Source organism: Physeter macrocephalus, chromosome 13 (genome assembly GCF_002837175.3).
Source record: "Physeter macrocephalus isolate SW-GA chromosome 13, ASM283717v5, whole genome shotgun sequence".
Taxonomy (NCBI): domain Eukaryota; kingdom Metazoa; phylum Chordata; class Mammalia; order Artiodactyla; family Physeteridae; genus Physeter; species Physeter macrocephalus.
In genome coordinates, this window is record NC_041226.1 from 417,116 (window position 1) to 434,649 (window position 17,534).

The 17,534-nt window shown below is 42.8% G+C and overlaps 1 protein-coding gene and 1 non-coding gene across 6 annotated transcripts in view; one reads left to right on the plus strand and one right to left on the minus strand.

The window, feature by feature from the left end:
- MPHOSPH8 (M-phase phosphoprotein 8) overlaps positions 1-17,534 on the plus strand; it is a 63,562-nt gene that overhangs the window by 29,900 nt on the left and 16,128 nt on the right. For 4 of the 5 annotated variants that reach the window (XR_003682508.2, XR_003682507.2, XM_007112583.4 and 1 more), the window contains exons 5-9: positions 1,136-1,393; positions 7,013-7,138; positions 7,219-7,307; positions 15,424-15,564; positions 16,187-16,273. Coding sequence is in view for 3 of the 5 variants with exons in the window: in XM_007112583.4 (XP_007112645.1) it covers positions 1,136-1,393; positions 7,013-7,138; positions 7,219-7,307; positions 15,424-15,564; positions 16,187-16,273 (701 nt within the window). In the remaining 2 variants the exon portion in view is untranslated. The remainder of the gene's footprint in view (positions 1-1,135; positions 1,394-7,012; positions 7,139-7,218; positions 7,308-15,423; positions 15,565-16,186; positions 16,274-17,534) is intronic. The other variant, XM_028497285.2, reaches the window with a different exon arrangement.
- TRNAG-ACC (transfer RNA glycine (anticodon ACC)) lies at positions 142-214 on the minus strand. The gene has a single exon. It is a non-coding gene; the product is annotated as a tRNA-Gly (tRNA).

Genomic DNA, 17,534 nt, shown 5'->3' on the forward strand with positions numbered 1-17,534 from the left:
CGAACCCGCGTCCCCTGCATCGGCAGGCGGATTCTCAACCACTGCGCCACCAGGGAAGCCCTTTTTTTTCTTTTTCTTTTTGGCTGCACTGGGTCTTAGTTGCAGCACGCAGGATCTTTAGTTGCGGCATGCAAGATCTAGTTCCCTGGCCAGGGATCGGACCCGGGCCCCTTGCGTTGGTAGCGCGAAATCTTAACCGCTAGACCACCAGGGAAGTCCCCAGGTACTAGTTTTTAGTGAGGTATCTTTAAGGCACATAGTAGAAAACAAAATTGGTAAATTAATTAAGTCCTTTCACTGTGATTTGGAAACACTAAATCTTTATCGACTGAGAGTCTTTTTTGGACTAGCTTTTTTATTGAAAAAAAAAAGGTTCAATTTGTGTTGGTAAGGATTGCACTCATATTTAATAATGCTTGCTTTTCCGCTGGCCACACCATTTTGAGCATTAACCAGAGTACCTGTAGTACTCTTAGCAAACTGTAGTTTGTCACAGGTGTTTAAACTATTTGAAACAAGCCTGTGCAGTTCTTGAGGAACATAAATGAGAAGTGACTTAAGAGTGCTACTGAGAGGATGTCCCTATTTAACATGAAAGAATTGAGCGAGAAAACCTATCCGCCATGTACCCAGAGTTTATAATAGAGTTTTTCTCATATCTTTAGTTAAAAGCGAGTGGATTTCCACAGGCGTCAGGCACAGTGTTGCCAGGCCACAGTCAGCGTGCTGACACCCTTCCACCCCTCCCACTCCACCAGAAGTCCTTTTTGTGCAAGGTTACCTTCAGGATACAACTGGAGGCAGTTTTCTCAGCAGAAGGACAGTTGGTGGAGTGACTGGGATTATTCTGAGGCTCGCTGTCTGCAGTGGCCTTTGTCAAAACTGGGAGTGGTTCAGAGCCCCAGAAGAATAACCATTCACTGTGGACGTCCTTTCTGAATATGGAGCAGCCCAGAGAAGGATGAGTGGGAAGAACTTCATGGCTGTGGTAGTCACCCGGACCACACTTTCTAACCAAGGCAGATATTAGTAAGAATTAAGAAAATACCTGTTTTTTTTAACACTAACCCAGATTTTCTTTTGATTACAACGGAAATTTGTGACTCCTTTATTATCAATTTATTTTTTTCACTAGCATTTAAGGAAATCAGAAATGCACTTGATTTATTTAAATTAACTCCAGAAGAAAAAAATGATTTTCCTGAGAATAATCGGAAAAGAGAAGAAGTACCACCAGACTGTAAAGTCACAGAAGACCACAAGACCAAGGAAAACAAGCAGTTACTTAAAGAAAGGAGAAATACGAGAGATGAGACTGATACATGGGCATATATAGCTGCAGATGGTGGTCAAGAGGTTGTGGACAGTACGTCCCAAGCGGACGAGAATTCTGGTAGGTGTGTCCGTAGTCATTCTGCGGAGCGTTCTCTGTTCTGTGCGCTGAGCTGTCTCCCTCACCCTCCTCTCCTCTCCCACGGTCATTCTGATCTCAGGATGGAGTAGAAAACCATTTGAATCTCCTGAATAAATAACAGTTTATATTGAAGACTTAGATTATTCTGTGATTTCTGAATTGATCAAAAATTGATGTAGTATGCTCAGCACATTTAGAAATTATACAGATTTCTGCTTTGCTGCCTTACTTACTCTTGCCAAGCAGTCTGATGGTATATCTTACTAGATTTCTTTCAGAAAACTATCAAATACAAACTTATTTGTATTCTTCCCTTTTAACTTTGCAGTAAATAACACTTATTAAATGAGGTTAGATTGTAAGTGCTATCCTGAGGATACCGGAATTAGCTGAGGAGGGGAGGGCCGTGTATAGAGTACATAGGACAGCAGCTGTGGAGAAGAGTAATAAAGGGATAGGACAGAATAAGCAAAAGAGGTTAATCTGATAAATTTTTTTATAACTCGTGAAACAGCTGAAGAGAAGTTCTGAAATATTTGGGATATATGGCAAAGCAGGTAGCTTGGGGGCCCTATTACTACAGAGGAACTAGGCTCTGGGATACAGACAAGACAGGCCTCTGGCACAGTTGCCGAGTTTGCAGGAGACCGGGACAGTGCCCTGGGGAAGGCCGGGGGTGGGGGGACGGGACAGTGGGTTGCCCAGAGGGCAAATACCAAATAGCACAGCTGTTGAGATACCAAGCAATAAAGACTAGGTCCAGTAGGTGTTGGTCCGACCACCTGGGGAGCTCCTGGGTGAAACCTGAAACTAGCCCCATTCACAGAGGGCAGGGAGAGACCCAGGAAAGGGGCAGCCAACCTAGATGGGGAGGTGGCCGGCTGCACTGGCAGGGAACTTCCGGGAGGCCCGTCTTGGGGGCCGCAGGGTGAGTAGACCTCGCGCCCGCCCAGCAGAATCGTAACAGTTTACGAAGAGGCCTTAGTTCAGTCCAGGTGGTCTTAGCAGCTTTTACTCTCTCCAGGCTGTGTCCCTGACACTGTTTCTACTGTGGGAACAGTGGGCACAACATACAGCCCAAGGACAGGGGAGGATGTGAGGGGCCCCCTCCTGGCCCAGGTGTGGGCGGTGAGCAGCTCGGACCTTCTCCCACGGTGGACCTTCTCCCACGGTGGACCTTCTCCCACGGTGGAGCTTCTCCCACGGTGGACCTTCTCCCACGGTGGACCTTCTCCCACGGTGGAGCGTTGGTAAAGCCCCGAAGCTGGTTCATTGAAAGACTAATAGAATAGAGCAGCCTGGGGCACCGTTAGTTAAGGGAAGAAAGAATGAAGACTTAAGCAGTATTTCCAGGGAAAAAAGAGACGTGATTGTAGATGGCATCCAGATTAAAAAGATAAAAATTCTATGAGCATTTTCTTACCATAGATTTGAAAACTGATTGAAATGGGAAATTCCTGGAAAGATACAGTTTAACGAAACTGACCCAAAAAGAAATACAAAAATTGGAGAGTCTTATTACTATTAAAGAATGTGAAATAGTAATTTAAAATAGTCTTACAAATTTAACACCAGTCACAGATGGTTTCATATGCAAGAGTTCATCAAACTTACAAAGAAGTCTTCCCCAAAGCAGGTGGGTTCTGGGAGCCCATCATCACTTCAGCCCCCAAACCAGACAGAACTGTTCAAGGAGGGGAAAGGACAGGGCAGGCTCCACTTACGAACTCAGATGTGGAAACTCAAGTGAAACAGGAGCAGATTGAATCCAGCCACTTGTAAACACATAACCTCTTATGATCAAGGTGGGTGTTCCCTAGGAATTCAGTTGGTACAGGGAAATTGATTTAATAATCTTCTTGATTTTTAGAAAATAAAGCCTAGCAAGGGAGCTTTGTCAATCAGTAAAGAACATTAAGCCTTTGGCAAACATCTTTTGTAATGATGAAACATTGGGAACATTTCTTTTAAATGTGAAACAAGGGACTTACCTGGTGGTCCAGTGGTTTGGTCTCCCACGCCTCCACTGCAAGGGGCACAGGTTCAATCCCTGCTCGGGGTTCTAAGGTCCTGCATGCTGCATGGTGCGGCCAAAAAAAAAATACAAGGGTGCCTTCTATCCCAGCTTTCGTTCAAATTATATTAAGGTCCACCCAGCACAGTAAGACGATGAAAACGAAAAACGTGAGCATTGGAAAGGAAGCCCCGTGTCCCCCACCCCACAAAAAAGCTGTCATCATATGGTATAATATACGTAGAAATCAAACTTACTCTATAAAACTGTAGTAGGAGGTACACGCTGACTTGGCACAGGGAAGGTAGATTAGCAAGTCACCAGAGCAGCAGCTTGAGAATCGGACGCTTGCAGATCTAAGAACCAGACAGGTTGACTAGTGGTGACACATCGTGGGGAGGTCTCAGAGCAGGAGAAGGTGGGCGGATGGCCCAGCTCAAAAAGAGAGGCATCTCCCTCCATCTGCCATGCAATGAGGGCAGCTCTTCCTTAACTTAGTCTATTGATTCAAATGCTAATCTCTTCCAAAAACACCCTCACAGACACAGCCGCAAATAATGTTTTACCACCTCTCTGGGCATTCCTTAGCCCCGTCAAGTTGACACATAAAATTAGCTATCACAGATACCAGTTTTTATAAACCTGAGAAAAAGCAAAACTAACGGGACATTTTTTTATGATACATATATTTTGGCGAGGCTTTTTTTTTGTGTGTGTGTGGGGCTACGTCGCATCTACGTGCGGGCTTTCTCTAGTTGTGGTGAGCGGGGGTCACTCTTCGTTGTGGTCCATGGGCTTCTCACTGCGGTGGCCTCTCGTGGCGGAGCACGGGCTCTAGGCGCACAGGCTTCAGTAGTTGTGGCTCACGGGCTCTAGACCGCAAGCTCAGTAGTTGTGGCGCGCGGGTTTAGTTGCTCCTCGGCATGTGGGATCTTCCCGGACCAGGGCTCAAACCCGTGTCCCCTGCATTGGCAGGCTAATTCTTAACCACTGCGCCACCAGGGAAGGCCCTTGGCAAGACTTTTAAAAAAGAAAGAATGACGGACTGACTGCTGTGTTTGGGGTGGGGAGGGGCAGATGGGAACAGACCATGTCCTGCACTGGTTCTGTGTTCAGGTAAGTGCTGCGTTCACAGAGGCTCACCTTGTAACATACAATCTTTTAGTATATGTCTAATTTTTTATTTAAAATATAGAAAAAGTTAAAACTGCCAGATGTTGAGTCAAGGACCAGTACTTGGTAGGAACGAACAGAGTGAACATAGGATTTAAACCGGTGGGCTGAGCTGCCACATAACCCTTCCGGCTGCTGTAGCTGTGTAAGCTGGACGTGTTGTCTCAGTTCTGGGAGCCCTGGTCTGTGCTGCTTCCCCATCTCCCTGTGTCGTTGCCCTGGAGTGGGGGGGCCCAGCTGAGGACTCAGATACATGTCAGTGCAGACACGGCTTTCCTCATCTGGGACGCGTCTCCCTCACAGATTATTGGGTATGTATTGACTGTATTGATTCATGAGTTTGACACTCCTTTCTGTATGTTAGCTGCTTTTACTGTGTCCACTATGGTTGTTATTCAGGAAGTGAGGTACAGCAAGCGTATATGCGACTTACTCAGAGCCAGTCATGTAACGTGGAGCAAAGAAACAAAGGCTGTGCTGTTTCTGTGATGGGACGCTTTTAAATCTTTTAACTTTTTTTTTTTTTTTGAAGTATAGTTGATTTACAGTGTTGAGTTAGTTTCAGGTGTACAGCAAAGTGGTTCAGTTATACATATATATATATATTCTTTTTCAGATTCTTATCCATTATAGGTTGTTACAAGATACTGAATATGGTTCCCTGTGCTCTACAGTAGGTCCTTGTTGTTTATCTATTTTATATATAGTAGTTTATATCTTTTAATCCCAAACTCCTAATTTATCCCTCCCCTCCTTTCCCCTTTGACAACCATCAGTTTGTTTTCTATGTCTGTGAGTCTGTTTCTCTTGTAAGTTCATTTGTATCATTTTTTTTTTTTAGATTCCACATATAAGTGATATCATATATGTCTTTCACTGATTTAGTTCACTTAGTATGATAATCCTAGGCCCATCCATGTTGCTGCAAATGGCATTATTTCATTCTTTTTTCTGGCTAATATTCCATTGTACATATGTACCACATTTTCTTTATCCATTCATCTGTCAATGTTTAGGTTGCTTCCATGTTTTGGCTATTGTAACTAGGGCTCCTATGAACATAGGGGTGCGTGTATTCTTTCAAATTAGACTTTTTGTCTTTTCTGAATATATGCTCAGGAGTGGGATTGCTGGATTATATGGTAGCTCTGTTTTTCGTGTTTTGTTTTTTCTATTTTTTGGCTGCTCCTGGTCTTAGTTACAGCACACGGGATCTTTGTTGCCACGTGTGGGATCTCGTTGCCGCTTGTGGGATCTTTTAGTTGCAGCATGGGAGATCTTTAGTTGCAGCACATGGGATCTAGTTCCCTGACCAGGGAACAAACCCAGGCCTCCTGCATTGGGAGTTCGGAGTTTTACCGACTGGATCACCAGGGACGTCCCTATTTTTAGTTTTCTGAGGAACCTCCATACTCTTCTCCATTGTGGCTGCACCAGCTTACATTCCCACCAGCCGTGTAGGAGGGTTCCCTTCTCTCCACACCCTCTCCAGCGTTTATTGTTTGTAGACTTTTTGAGGATGACCATTCTGACCATTGTGTGGTGACACCTCATTGTAGTTTTGATTTGCATTTCTCCGAAAATTAGCGGTGTTGAGCATCTTTTCATGTGCCTGCTGGCCACTTGTGTTTAAATCCTTTATCTCTTACCATCAAATATTTGATGTGCTTTTCACTTTTTAAACTAGTGCGGTCATGTTGAATTATCCCCAGATCCCCTCCATTCCACTGCCCGTGGAGAATGAACGTCTTCAGCCCTGGTGTTGACGAGCCCGTGGACCAGACACAAGAGGGTGGGAACGAGCGCTGGCTCCGTGCGTGCGGGGTTGGCTCGGAGCCCAGGGCGCTGGGGGCGTCATGGCAGCGCTTCCAGGGGGAGAAGCCCAGCCGAGTGCGACAGGGCCACAGGCCGCTAGTGGCTCTTCTTTACTCACGGGTCTGGTCTCTACGTTCAGAATGCCTGTACCTACATGGAGGCGGGGAGCAGTGTACAGCCACCCCTCCTGTAAGGTGGCGCAGTGCAGTTGACCCTCTGCATCCGGCCCTTCCGGAGGAGGAGGGCTGACCGTCTGTCCAAGAAGAACGGCCGAAGAAAGAAATGTTAGAGCTTCCTCTTACTGAATTCTTGATTTCTCGCTTCCTTGCAACTTCCAAAATTCATGTTATTGTTTTACAGTTAATAGTGTACCTATTTGTCTTGATGCCTCTCTGTGTGTGACCTCTAAAAGTGGATAATTCATGTTACTTCCCAAAGAAAATCAGAAATTTAACTAGAGACTCGGTTACATACTGACGTATGTTCAAAGTGTGTGTAACATTCGGATTAGGGCACCATATATTTAATAAAACAGCATTGTATTTTTTTTTATAGTCCAGAAAAATGTATCTTAATAAGGCTCTTCTGTGTTCCAGATGGCAGACAACAGATTTTGAGTTTCGGCATGGATTTGCAGTTGGAATGGATGAAATTAGAGGATTTTCAAAAACATCTTGATGGGGAAGATGAGAATTTTACAACAGCAGATGCACTTCCAAGCAGTGAGTAGTTCTGGAATTACGGGGATCCCCTTCATGAATCTAGGTATGTAAAACCTAATTTATCTTTTCTTTCATTTTAGATTTATTGAGGGATGCTGTGAAAAACGGGGATTATATTACTGTGAAGGTTGCACTTAATTCAAGTGAAGAATATAACCTGGACCAAGAGGTAAAGTGTCTTTGTAAAAATCTCATGAAAGGAAGATGGAAAGTAACTCTTTTTAAATAATTTGGTTTTATTCTTTCTTTTCCTAACTATAAAAGTGATACGTGTTCACTTTATAGGATTCAAACATTCTAGAAATGTATAATGTAGAAAATTACAGGGCTTCCCTGGTGGCGCAGTGGTTAAGAATCCACCTGCCAATGCAGGGGACACGGGTTCGAGCCCTGGTCCAGGAAGATCCCACATGCTGCGGAGCAACTAAGCCCGTGCGCCACAACTACTGCGCCTGCGCTCTAGAGCCTGCGAGCCACAACTACTGAGCCCACGTGCCGCAACTACTAGCCCGTGTGCCTAGAGCCCGTGCTCTGCAGCAAGAGAAGCCACTGCAATGAGAAGCCCACATGGAGCAATAAAGACCCAATGCAGCCAAAAATTAATTAATTAATTAATTTTTTTAAAAAAAGAAAGAAAATTACAGGTCCCGTAATTCCAACCCCGTATAATGACCATTAGGTTTAGCCATGATTTGCCTGGTTTTGTCTGTGGTTTAACCTCTGCACTTTGATGGGAAAGTGACTCCTCGTTTTCATGTCACCATTTGTGTTTCATTGGTAGTTCCCTATTTACAGCAACTGCTTTACAAAAAGATTTACAACAATCTTTCTGTTGTTTTGTGTGTGTGTGTGTGTGTGTGTGTGTGTGTGTGTGTGTGTCCACGCTGCGAGGCTTGCAGGATCTAGTTCCCCGACCAGGGATCGAACACGTGCCCTCTGTGGTGGAAGCGCACAGTCTTAACCACTGAGCCACCAGGGAAATCACCCAGCTTTCTACTGTTGCTGGTTTATTTCATACTGATTTGTAAAGATTTTAATGGAAGCATATTAACCCATTCTCTGTTTTTACATTTTTATTTTTTGAGTCTTATTGCTTGGAGGGAATTTTATTTTTAGGTAGTCACATCTGTTGATCTTTTCCTTTAAGGCTTTTGGGTGTCTTACCTTGCTTAGACAAGATTCTTGTATTTTCTTTAGTTTTTTTGCTGTAATGGTGGATTTGTTAGGTTGAATCCTTTAGGACTGCAGTAAAAAGATTATTGGGATGTTCATTAAAATCACATGAAATACATAGATTAATCTGGCTCAGAATTGACATTTTTACATTTTGAGTATTCCATCCAGGAACATGACAACTCTACATTCATTCAGCTCTTCATTTATTCCCTTAAGCAAAGTTCTTTGGGCTTTTTTCTTCATATAGTTCTTGTATGCTTATTTTAGATGTATTCATACATATTTTATAATTTTTAAATCATTTTTCATGTATATGCTGTGTACAAGAGACCCACTTCAGACCTGGGGACACATACAGACTGAAAGTGAAGGGATAGAAAAAGATATTCCATGCAAATGGAAATCATAAGAGAGTTGGAGTAGCCATACTAGTATCAGACAAAATAGACTTTAAAATAAAGACTGTTACAAGAGATAAAGAGGGACACTACATAATGATCAGAGGATCAATGCAAGAAGAAGATATAAGAATTATAAATGTTTATGCACCCAACATCGGAGCACCTCAGTGCATAAGGCAAATGCTAACAGCCATGAAAGGAGAAATCGACAGTAACACAATAATAGTGAGGAACTTTAACACCCCACTTACACCAATGGACAGATCATCCAAACAGAAAATAAATAAGGAAACACAAGCTTTAAATGACGCAACAGACTAGATAGATCTAACAGATATTTATAGAACATTCCACCTAAGAGTGGCAGAATACACTTTCTTCTCAAGTGCACACAGAACATTCTTGAGGATAGATCACAGCTTGGGTCACAGATCAAGCCTCGGAAAATTTAAGAAAATTGAAATCATATCAAGCATCTTTTCTGACCACAACGTTATGAGATTGGAAATCGGTTACAGGAAAAAAAAATGTAAAAAACACAAATTCATGGAGGCTAAACAGTGTGCTATTAAATAACCAAGAGGTCACAGAAGAAATCAAACAAGAAATTAAAAATACATAGAAACAAATGACAATGAAAACACAATGACCCAAAACCTATGGGATGCAGCGAAAGCACTTCTAAGAGGGAAGTTTATAGCAATTCAATCTCACCTCAAGAAACAAGAAAAATCTCAAATAAACAAGCTAACCCTACACTTAAAAAACAACTAGAGAAAAAAGAATAAAGAAAACCCAAAGTCAGTAGAAGGAAAGAAATCATAAAGATGAGGGCAGAAATAAATGAAATAGAAACGAAGGAAACAGTAGCAAAGATCAATAAAACTAAAAGCTGGTTCTTTGAGAAGATAAACAAAATTGATAAACCCTTAGCCAGACTCATCAAGAAAAAAGGGAGAGGACACAAATCAATAAAATTAGAAATGAAAAAGGAAAAATCACAGCTGACACCACAGAAATACAAAGGGTTATGAGAGACTTCCACAAACAACTATATGCCAATAAAATGGACAACCACAAAGAAATGGACAAATTCTTGGAAAGGTATGATTTTCCAAGACTGAACCAAGAAGAATTACAAAATATAAACCTATCACAAGCAAATGAAATTGAAACCGTAATTAAAAATCTTCCAACAAATAAAAGTCCAGGGCCAGATGGCTTCACAGGCGAATTCTGTCAAACATTTAGAGAAGAGCTACCACCCATCCTTCTCAAACTCTTCCAAAACATTGCAGAGGGAGAAACACTCCCAAACTCATTCTACGAAGCCACCATCACCCTGGTACCCAAACCAGAAAAAGATATCACACAAAAATAATTATAGACCAGTATCACTGATGAACATAGACGCAAAAATCTTGAACAAAATACTAGCAAACAGAACCCAACAACACATTAAAAGGGTCATACGCCATGATCAAGTGGGATTTATCCCAGGGATGCAAGGATTCTTCAATATATGCAAATCAATCAATGTGATACACCACATTAACAAATTAAGGAATAAAAGCCATAAGATTATCTCAATAGATGCAGAAAAAGCTTTTGACAAAATTCAACACCCATTTATGATAAAAACTCTCCAGAAAATGGGCATAGAGGGAACCTACTTCAATGTAACGAAGGCCATATATGACAAACCCACAGCAAGCATCATACTCAATGGTGAAAACCTGAAAGCATTTCCACTAAGATCAGGAACAAGACCAAGGATGTCCACTCTCACCAGTCTTATTCAAGATCGTTTTGGAAGTCCTAGCCACGGCAATCAGAGAAGAAAAAGAAATAAAAGGAATACAAATTGGAAAAGAAGAAGTAAAACTGTCATTGTTTGCAAATGGCAGGATGCTATACATAGAATATCCTAAAGATGCCACCAGAAAACTACTAGAAGTAATCAATGAATTTGGTAAGGTTGCAGGGTACAAAATTAATGCACAGAAATCTCTGGCATTCCTATACACCAACAACGAAAAATCAGAGAGGGAAATTTAGGAAACAATCCCATTTATCATTGCAACAAAAAGAGTAAAATACCTAGGGATAAACCTGCCTGAGGAGGCAAAAGACTTGTTGTACTCAGAAAACTATGAAACACTGATGAAAGAAATCAAAGATGACAAACAGATGGAGAAATATACCATGCTCTTGGATTGGAAGAATCAATATTGTGAACATGACTGTACTACCCAAAGCAATCTACAGATTCAGTGCAATCCCTTTCAAACTACCAATGGCATTCTTCACACAATTAGAACAAAAAATCTTACAATTTGTATGGAAACACAAAAGACCTCGAATAGCCAAAGCAATCTTGAGAAAGAAAAACGGAGTTGGAGGAATCAGGCTCCCTGACTTCAGACTATACCACAAAGCTACAGTAATCAAGGCAGTATGGTACTGGCACAAAAACAGAACTATAGATCAATGGAACAGGATAGAAAGCCCAGAGATAAACTCACGCACAGGTGGTCACCTAACTTACGATAAAGGAGACAAGGATATACAATGGAGAAAAGACAGCCTCTTCAGTAAGTGGTGCTGGGAAAACTGGATAGCTACATGGAAAAGAAAGAAATTAGAACACTCCCTAACACCATACACAAAAATAAACTCAAAATGGATTAAAGACCTTAATGTAAGACCAAACACTATAAAACTCTTAGAGGAAAACATGGGAAAAACACTCTTTGACATAAACCACGGCAAGATCTTTTTTTGTGTGTGTATTACACGGGCCTCTCACTGTTGTGGCCTCTCCCGTTGCGGAGCACAGGCTCTTTTTTGACCCACCTCCTAGACTAACAGAAATAAAAACACAAATAAACAGATGGGACTTAATTAAACTTAAAAGCTTTTGCACAGCAAAGGAAGGAAACCATAAACAAGACAAAGACAGCCCTCAGAATGGGAGAAAATATTTGCAAATGAAACAACAAAGGATGAATCTCCAAAAATATACAAGGAGCTCAGCATCAGAAAAACAAACAATCCAGTTAAAAAATGGGCAGAAGGGACTTCCCTGGTGGCACAGTGGTTAAGAATCCACCTGCCAATGCAGGGAACACGGGTTCGAGCCCTGGTCCAGGAAGATCCCACATGCCGTGGAGCAACTAAGCCCGTGTGCCACCACTACTGAGCCTGCACTCTAGAGCCCGCGAGCCACAACTACTGAGCCCACATGCCACAACTACTGAAGCCTGTGCACCTAGAGCCCATGCTCCACAACGAGAAGCCACTGCAATGAGAAGCCTGCGCACCGTAACGAAGAGTAGCCCCAGCTCGCCGCAACTAGAGAAAGCCCACGCACAGCACGAAGACCACAAAGATCCAATGCAGCCGAAAAAATAAATAAAATAAATGTAAAAAAAAAAAAATGGGTGGAAGACCTAAATAGACATTTCACCAAGGAAGACATACAGATGGCCAAGAGGCACATGAAAAGATGCTCAACATCACTAATTATTAGAGAAACGCAAATCAAAACTACAATGAGGTATCACCTCACGCGGGTCAGAATGGCCATTATGAAAAAATCTAGAAACAATAGGAGAAAAGGGAACCCTCCTGCACTGTTGGTGGGAATGTAAATTGATACAGCCACTATGGAGAACAGTATGTACGTTCCTTAAAAAACTAAAAATAGGACTACCATATGACTCAGCAATCCCACTACTGGGCATATACCCTGAGAAAACCATAACTCAAAAAGAGTCCTGTACCACAGTGTTCATTGCAGCCCTATTTACAATAGCCAGGACATGGAAGCAACCTAAGTGTCCATCGACAGATGAATGGATAAAGAAGTGGCACGTATATGCAATGGACTATTACTCAGCCATCAAAAGGAACGAAATTGAGTTATTTGTACTGAGGTGGATGGATCTAGAGTCTGTCATACAGAGTAGTAAGTCAGAAAGAGAAAAACAAATACCGTATGCTAACGCATATGCATGGAATCTTAAAAAAAAAAAAAAAAATGGTACCGGTGAACTTAGTGCCAGGTCAGGAATAAAGACATAGTCATAGAGAATGAACTTGAGGACACAGGGTGGGAGAGGGAAGCTGGGGCGAAGTGAGAGTAGCACTGACATATATACACTCCCAAATGTAAAATAGCTAGCCAGTGGGAAGCAGCTGCACAGCACAGGGAGATCAGCTCGGTGCTCTGTGACCCCCTAGAGGGGTGGGATAGGGAGGGTGGGAGGGAGACACAAGAGGGAGGTGATATGGGGATATATGTATACGTATAGCTGATTTCACTTTGTTGTACAACAGAAACTAACAGCATTGTGAAGCAATTATACTCCAGTAAAGATCTATTAAAAATACATACTCCAATAAAAATTCATTTAAAGAAATATAATAACCAAAAAGTAGAAATAAACCAAATGCCCATCAACTGATGCATGAATAAATAGTGTTATATCCCATATGGTGGAATACTGTTAGTCAAATAAATGAAATATTGATATGTGCTTCAATACAGATGATCTTTGAAAACATTATGCTAGATGAAAGAAACTAGTCACATATTGTATGGTTCCATTTATGTGCAAAGTTCAGAATATGAAAGAAAGTCGATTAGTAGTTGCCCAGGTTGGGGAAATGGAGGGTGGGGATGGAAGTGACAGCTAAGGGCCGTGAAGTTTCTTTTGGGGACAATGAAAATGTTCTAGAACTGATTGTGGTGATTGATGCGTATTATCTGTGAATATACTAAAAGCCATCAAACAGGTCAACTGTATGATATCTGAATTATATCTGAATAAGCTTTTAATAAAACTTTACAAAGGAAGAAAAATCATCTCACTGTGGTCAGTAGGGTCTTTTCTCCCCCCACACTCTTGTTGTCACGTGTGTGGTGAAGCTGTCATTTCTCCGTGTTGTCTTCCAGTCACTGTGAAGTTCTTTTCCTCTGATCATAGTTACGTTACTTGCCTTAGATTTTCTGGGTAGAGAATTTGATCATCTGCTACAAAGTAACTATTTTGCTTCCTTTTCCAGTATTTTTCTGGTCTTGTGAAGTTGGTGACATTTTGAATAATAGTGATGACAGAAGCCATCCTATCCTGTTCCTGATCAGGATGGATTTTCCCTTTAGGGTCTGAGTGTGAAGATTTTATTTGTCCTGCTGTTAGTTTCTTGTGGAGCCTTTATAACTTCCTTTTTTTTTTTTTTAGCTGCTTAAGTTTTTATCAGGGATGGATATTGGGTTTTATCACATGGGTTTTTTTTTCCTACTTTAATAATTAGGTAGCTTGGTCTTTATTTGCAAAGCGTAGTAGCTACAGGGCACATTCTACAGTTAGAAAAAGTTTTTTTTTCGTGTAACGTGTTTTGTAGTAGGAAGATACTTTACACATAAGATGGTGTAACCATCTTATTTTTAATTTATTTTATTTATTTATTTATTTTTGGCTGCATTGGGTCTTTGTTGTTGCATCGGGCTTTCTCTAGTTGCGGCAAGCGGGGGCTACTCTTCCTTGCGGTGCACAGGCTTCTCATTGCGGTGGCTTGTCTCGTTGTGGAGCACGGGCTCTAGGCATGCAGGCTTCAGTAGTTGTGGCATGTGGGCTCAGTAGCTGTGGCTCGCAGGCTCTAGAGCGCAGGCTCAGTAGTTGTGGCGCACGGGCTTAGTTGCTCCGCGGCACGTGGGATCTTCCCGGACCAGGGCTCGAACCCGTGTTCCCTGCATTGGTAGGCAGATTCTTAACCACTGTGCCACCAGGGAAGCCCCTTATTTCCATGTAAGTGGGTCCTGTTGCGTCTGTCTAAAGTACTGCTGCCAAGAATCATTTTTCTTATATTTGTGTTCCCTCCGATTACTCAGACAGGCAAATTTTGCTAGACTTTCAGATTACAGCTAAATTAATTCGTACTACTGGAATTTGGTTTTATCAAATGTTATTTAATAAATTGGTTTTCTTATATGGTGATTGCTTGAACTAGTGATCAGAAATATTTTAGCTAATAGTTACCTTTTTATCTTTTGTCAGCCTTTTGTAGTTTTATCTCTATTAAAAGAACTTTTCTTTAATTTCTCTATTTTGTTATGGACTCTCAGAAACTAACCACATCAGTGTCCTGTTTGCCACTTCTGAATTTCCTTCCGTATCCTTAGAGAACTCAAACTCTCACTTCCCAACGGTTATATTTACATAGGCCAACATTTGTCTCATCCAGAAAGCATTCATTTTAGTTTGTAACCAATAGAATGGAGTTGGGTGACTTCTCACGGTCATTTCTAGCCTTCTATCTTTGGGCCAACCAAATGAATATAACGAATATGTGCGTTTCACCTGTTTTACCTAAAACACAGGAGACTTTTGAGATAAGTAAGTACCTTTGCCATTTATGTGGCATCAGGGTTCACTGTTCATTTTGTATCATGCAGAGTGTTGATATGCCTTTAGGACTTAATACGTGGAAGTTGTAAAATTTTATGGTAACACATATGGAAAAATTCTAAAGGTTATTAGTTTCTGATCGTTAGGGTATTTTAGTGAGAAACCTAAGTACGTAGATGCATAAATCAATGTATTTCAGTGATTTCGCATTGAAACATAGTAAATGAAAAAACTTAGTTCTAAAATTTTTCTGATTAAACATTGACATGTTTTTTCATAAACAAAACCAATCCAGGATTCAAGCGGGATGACGCTCGTGATGCTCGCGGCAGCTGGGGGCCAGGACGACCTGCTGAGGCTGCTCCTCAGGAAGGGGGCAAAGGTGAACGGTCGCCAGAAGAACGGGACCACCGCGCTCATCCACGCTGCCGAGAAGGTCGGCCACTCAGAAGGCTTTGGTTCGATAGTTGTGGGACCGAGATAGAGTCTGTGTCTGCGGGGAAATGTACCGGTCCTACAGTCACGTAACTTTAAATTTTCATAGTTCAGTTCACCTGTAACTTGTCATAAATGGATATGTTTTTATTGACAGTCATACTTCGTAACTGAATTTGCAAAATCATTTATCTAGTTGGGATTTATATTGAAAAAGAACTTCTGATTAAGGTATTAATATTGATTTAATTCTTAGGCCTTTTAAAACTCTTTTCCAATCTAAATTAAGTGTTCCTTACGGTTAATAATTTAATTAAAATGTTCCCATATATTATCTTATTAAAAGATCGATATGCAGAGTTTCTTATGCTGAAACCAGTGGTTAAACTTGAGGTTGGAGTTTCCGGCAGACGGTGCGCGGCTGTACGGGTGCCTGTGCTGGGCCCGCAGCCTCCAGCTTTCCCAGGACCCTGCACGGGGGAGCTGTTTATATCGTGTTCACCATCCTGCTTGGGATAGAATCTGAGTACTTTTCCTGGTGGATAAAAATCTTAAAACGTCTAGAAATATCTTAGTTGTAAAGAATTTGGGGAAGTAAATTTACTTTTTTTTTTCTTTAACAGAACTTTTTAACAACAGTGGCTATTCTTTTGGAAGCAGGAGCTTTTGTAAACGTCCAGCAGAGCAATGGTGAGACGGCTCTAATGAAGGTAAATGCCTCCCGTGGAGCAGTCCTCCCCTCAGATGCAACATGGTCCTGCTGAGGTCTCCGGCTGCTGCTGTGCCGGGGCTGGTGTATCATGGGGACGAGACTGTCTGTGGACCTACAGGTCGCAGCTTAGTGGGAGAGACAGACCCGCAAAGAGGCAGTTACTCGGTGTCATAAGCAGCGTGGTGGGCATGGCACAGGGAGTTGTGAGCTCACGTGCAGTGGGCGCCAGGCTCGGTCGTGCGGGTTTGAGCTCAGCCTGGGGACGGACCTGGCAGGTGGCTACGCCACGTCCTGGAGATCCAGGTCAGCAGGGATGACACGTGTGAGTGGAAGGGAACGTGGAGAAGAGGGATGTGCATGCGTTACTGTTTCACACTGGTGACTTCATCTTCTGTGCCTGGAATTGTGGCTTGCAGACAGTGGGTTTTCTTGGTTGGTTTGTTTTAATTTATTTATTTATGGCTGCATTGGGTCTTCGTTGCTGCACGCGGGGTTTCTCTAGTTGGGGCGAGCAGGGGCTGCTCTTCGTTGCGGTGCTGGGCTTCTCACTGCCGTGGCTTCTCTTGTTGCGGAGCACGGGCTCTAGGCACACGGGTTCAGTAATTGCAGCACGCGGGCTCAGTAGTTGTGGCTCACGGGCTCTAGAGCGCAGGCTCAGTAGTTGTGGCGCACGGGCCCAGCCGCTCCGCGGCACGCGGGATCCTCCCGGACCAGGGCTCGAGCCCGCGTCCCCTGCATCGGCAGGCGGACTCTCAGCCACTGCGCCACCAGGGAAGCCCCCTGCAGACGGTTTTGAGTGGAAGGTTGTTGAAGCCCCCCCTCCCTGTTTAGCAGTCTTGCATTTGCTTCTAGGGGACCCCGCCCAGTCCAGCACATTCCCGTGGCAGCTCCAGGTTTCTGGCCTGAGATGCTGTCCACCACAGCAGGTTATGACCCTCTACCGTGTGTGGAGGCTGAGGCTCACTTGCCTGCTCCCTACGTGCAGCTGTGTGAGCTGCTCACCAAGAAGGTGTGTGTCTGTGATACCTCTTCCCGACCTTCTGTCCCGAGTCAGGAAGGCAGCCTGGTCAGAGCCCCCGGTTGGCGGGGGCCCTGGCCCTGAGTCTGTGCTTGACTGTGCAGTTCGAAAGGGCTGCGTCACCTGCTCCCTCAGCCTTCTTCCACACTTGGGGGTTAAACCTTGCTCACTGCTGGTGTTTTTTTTTTTGTTTTTTTTTTGTTTTTTGTTTTTTTTTTTTGCGGTACGCGGGCCTCTCACT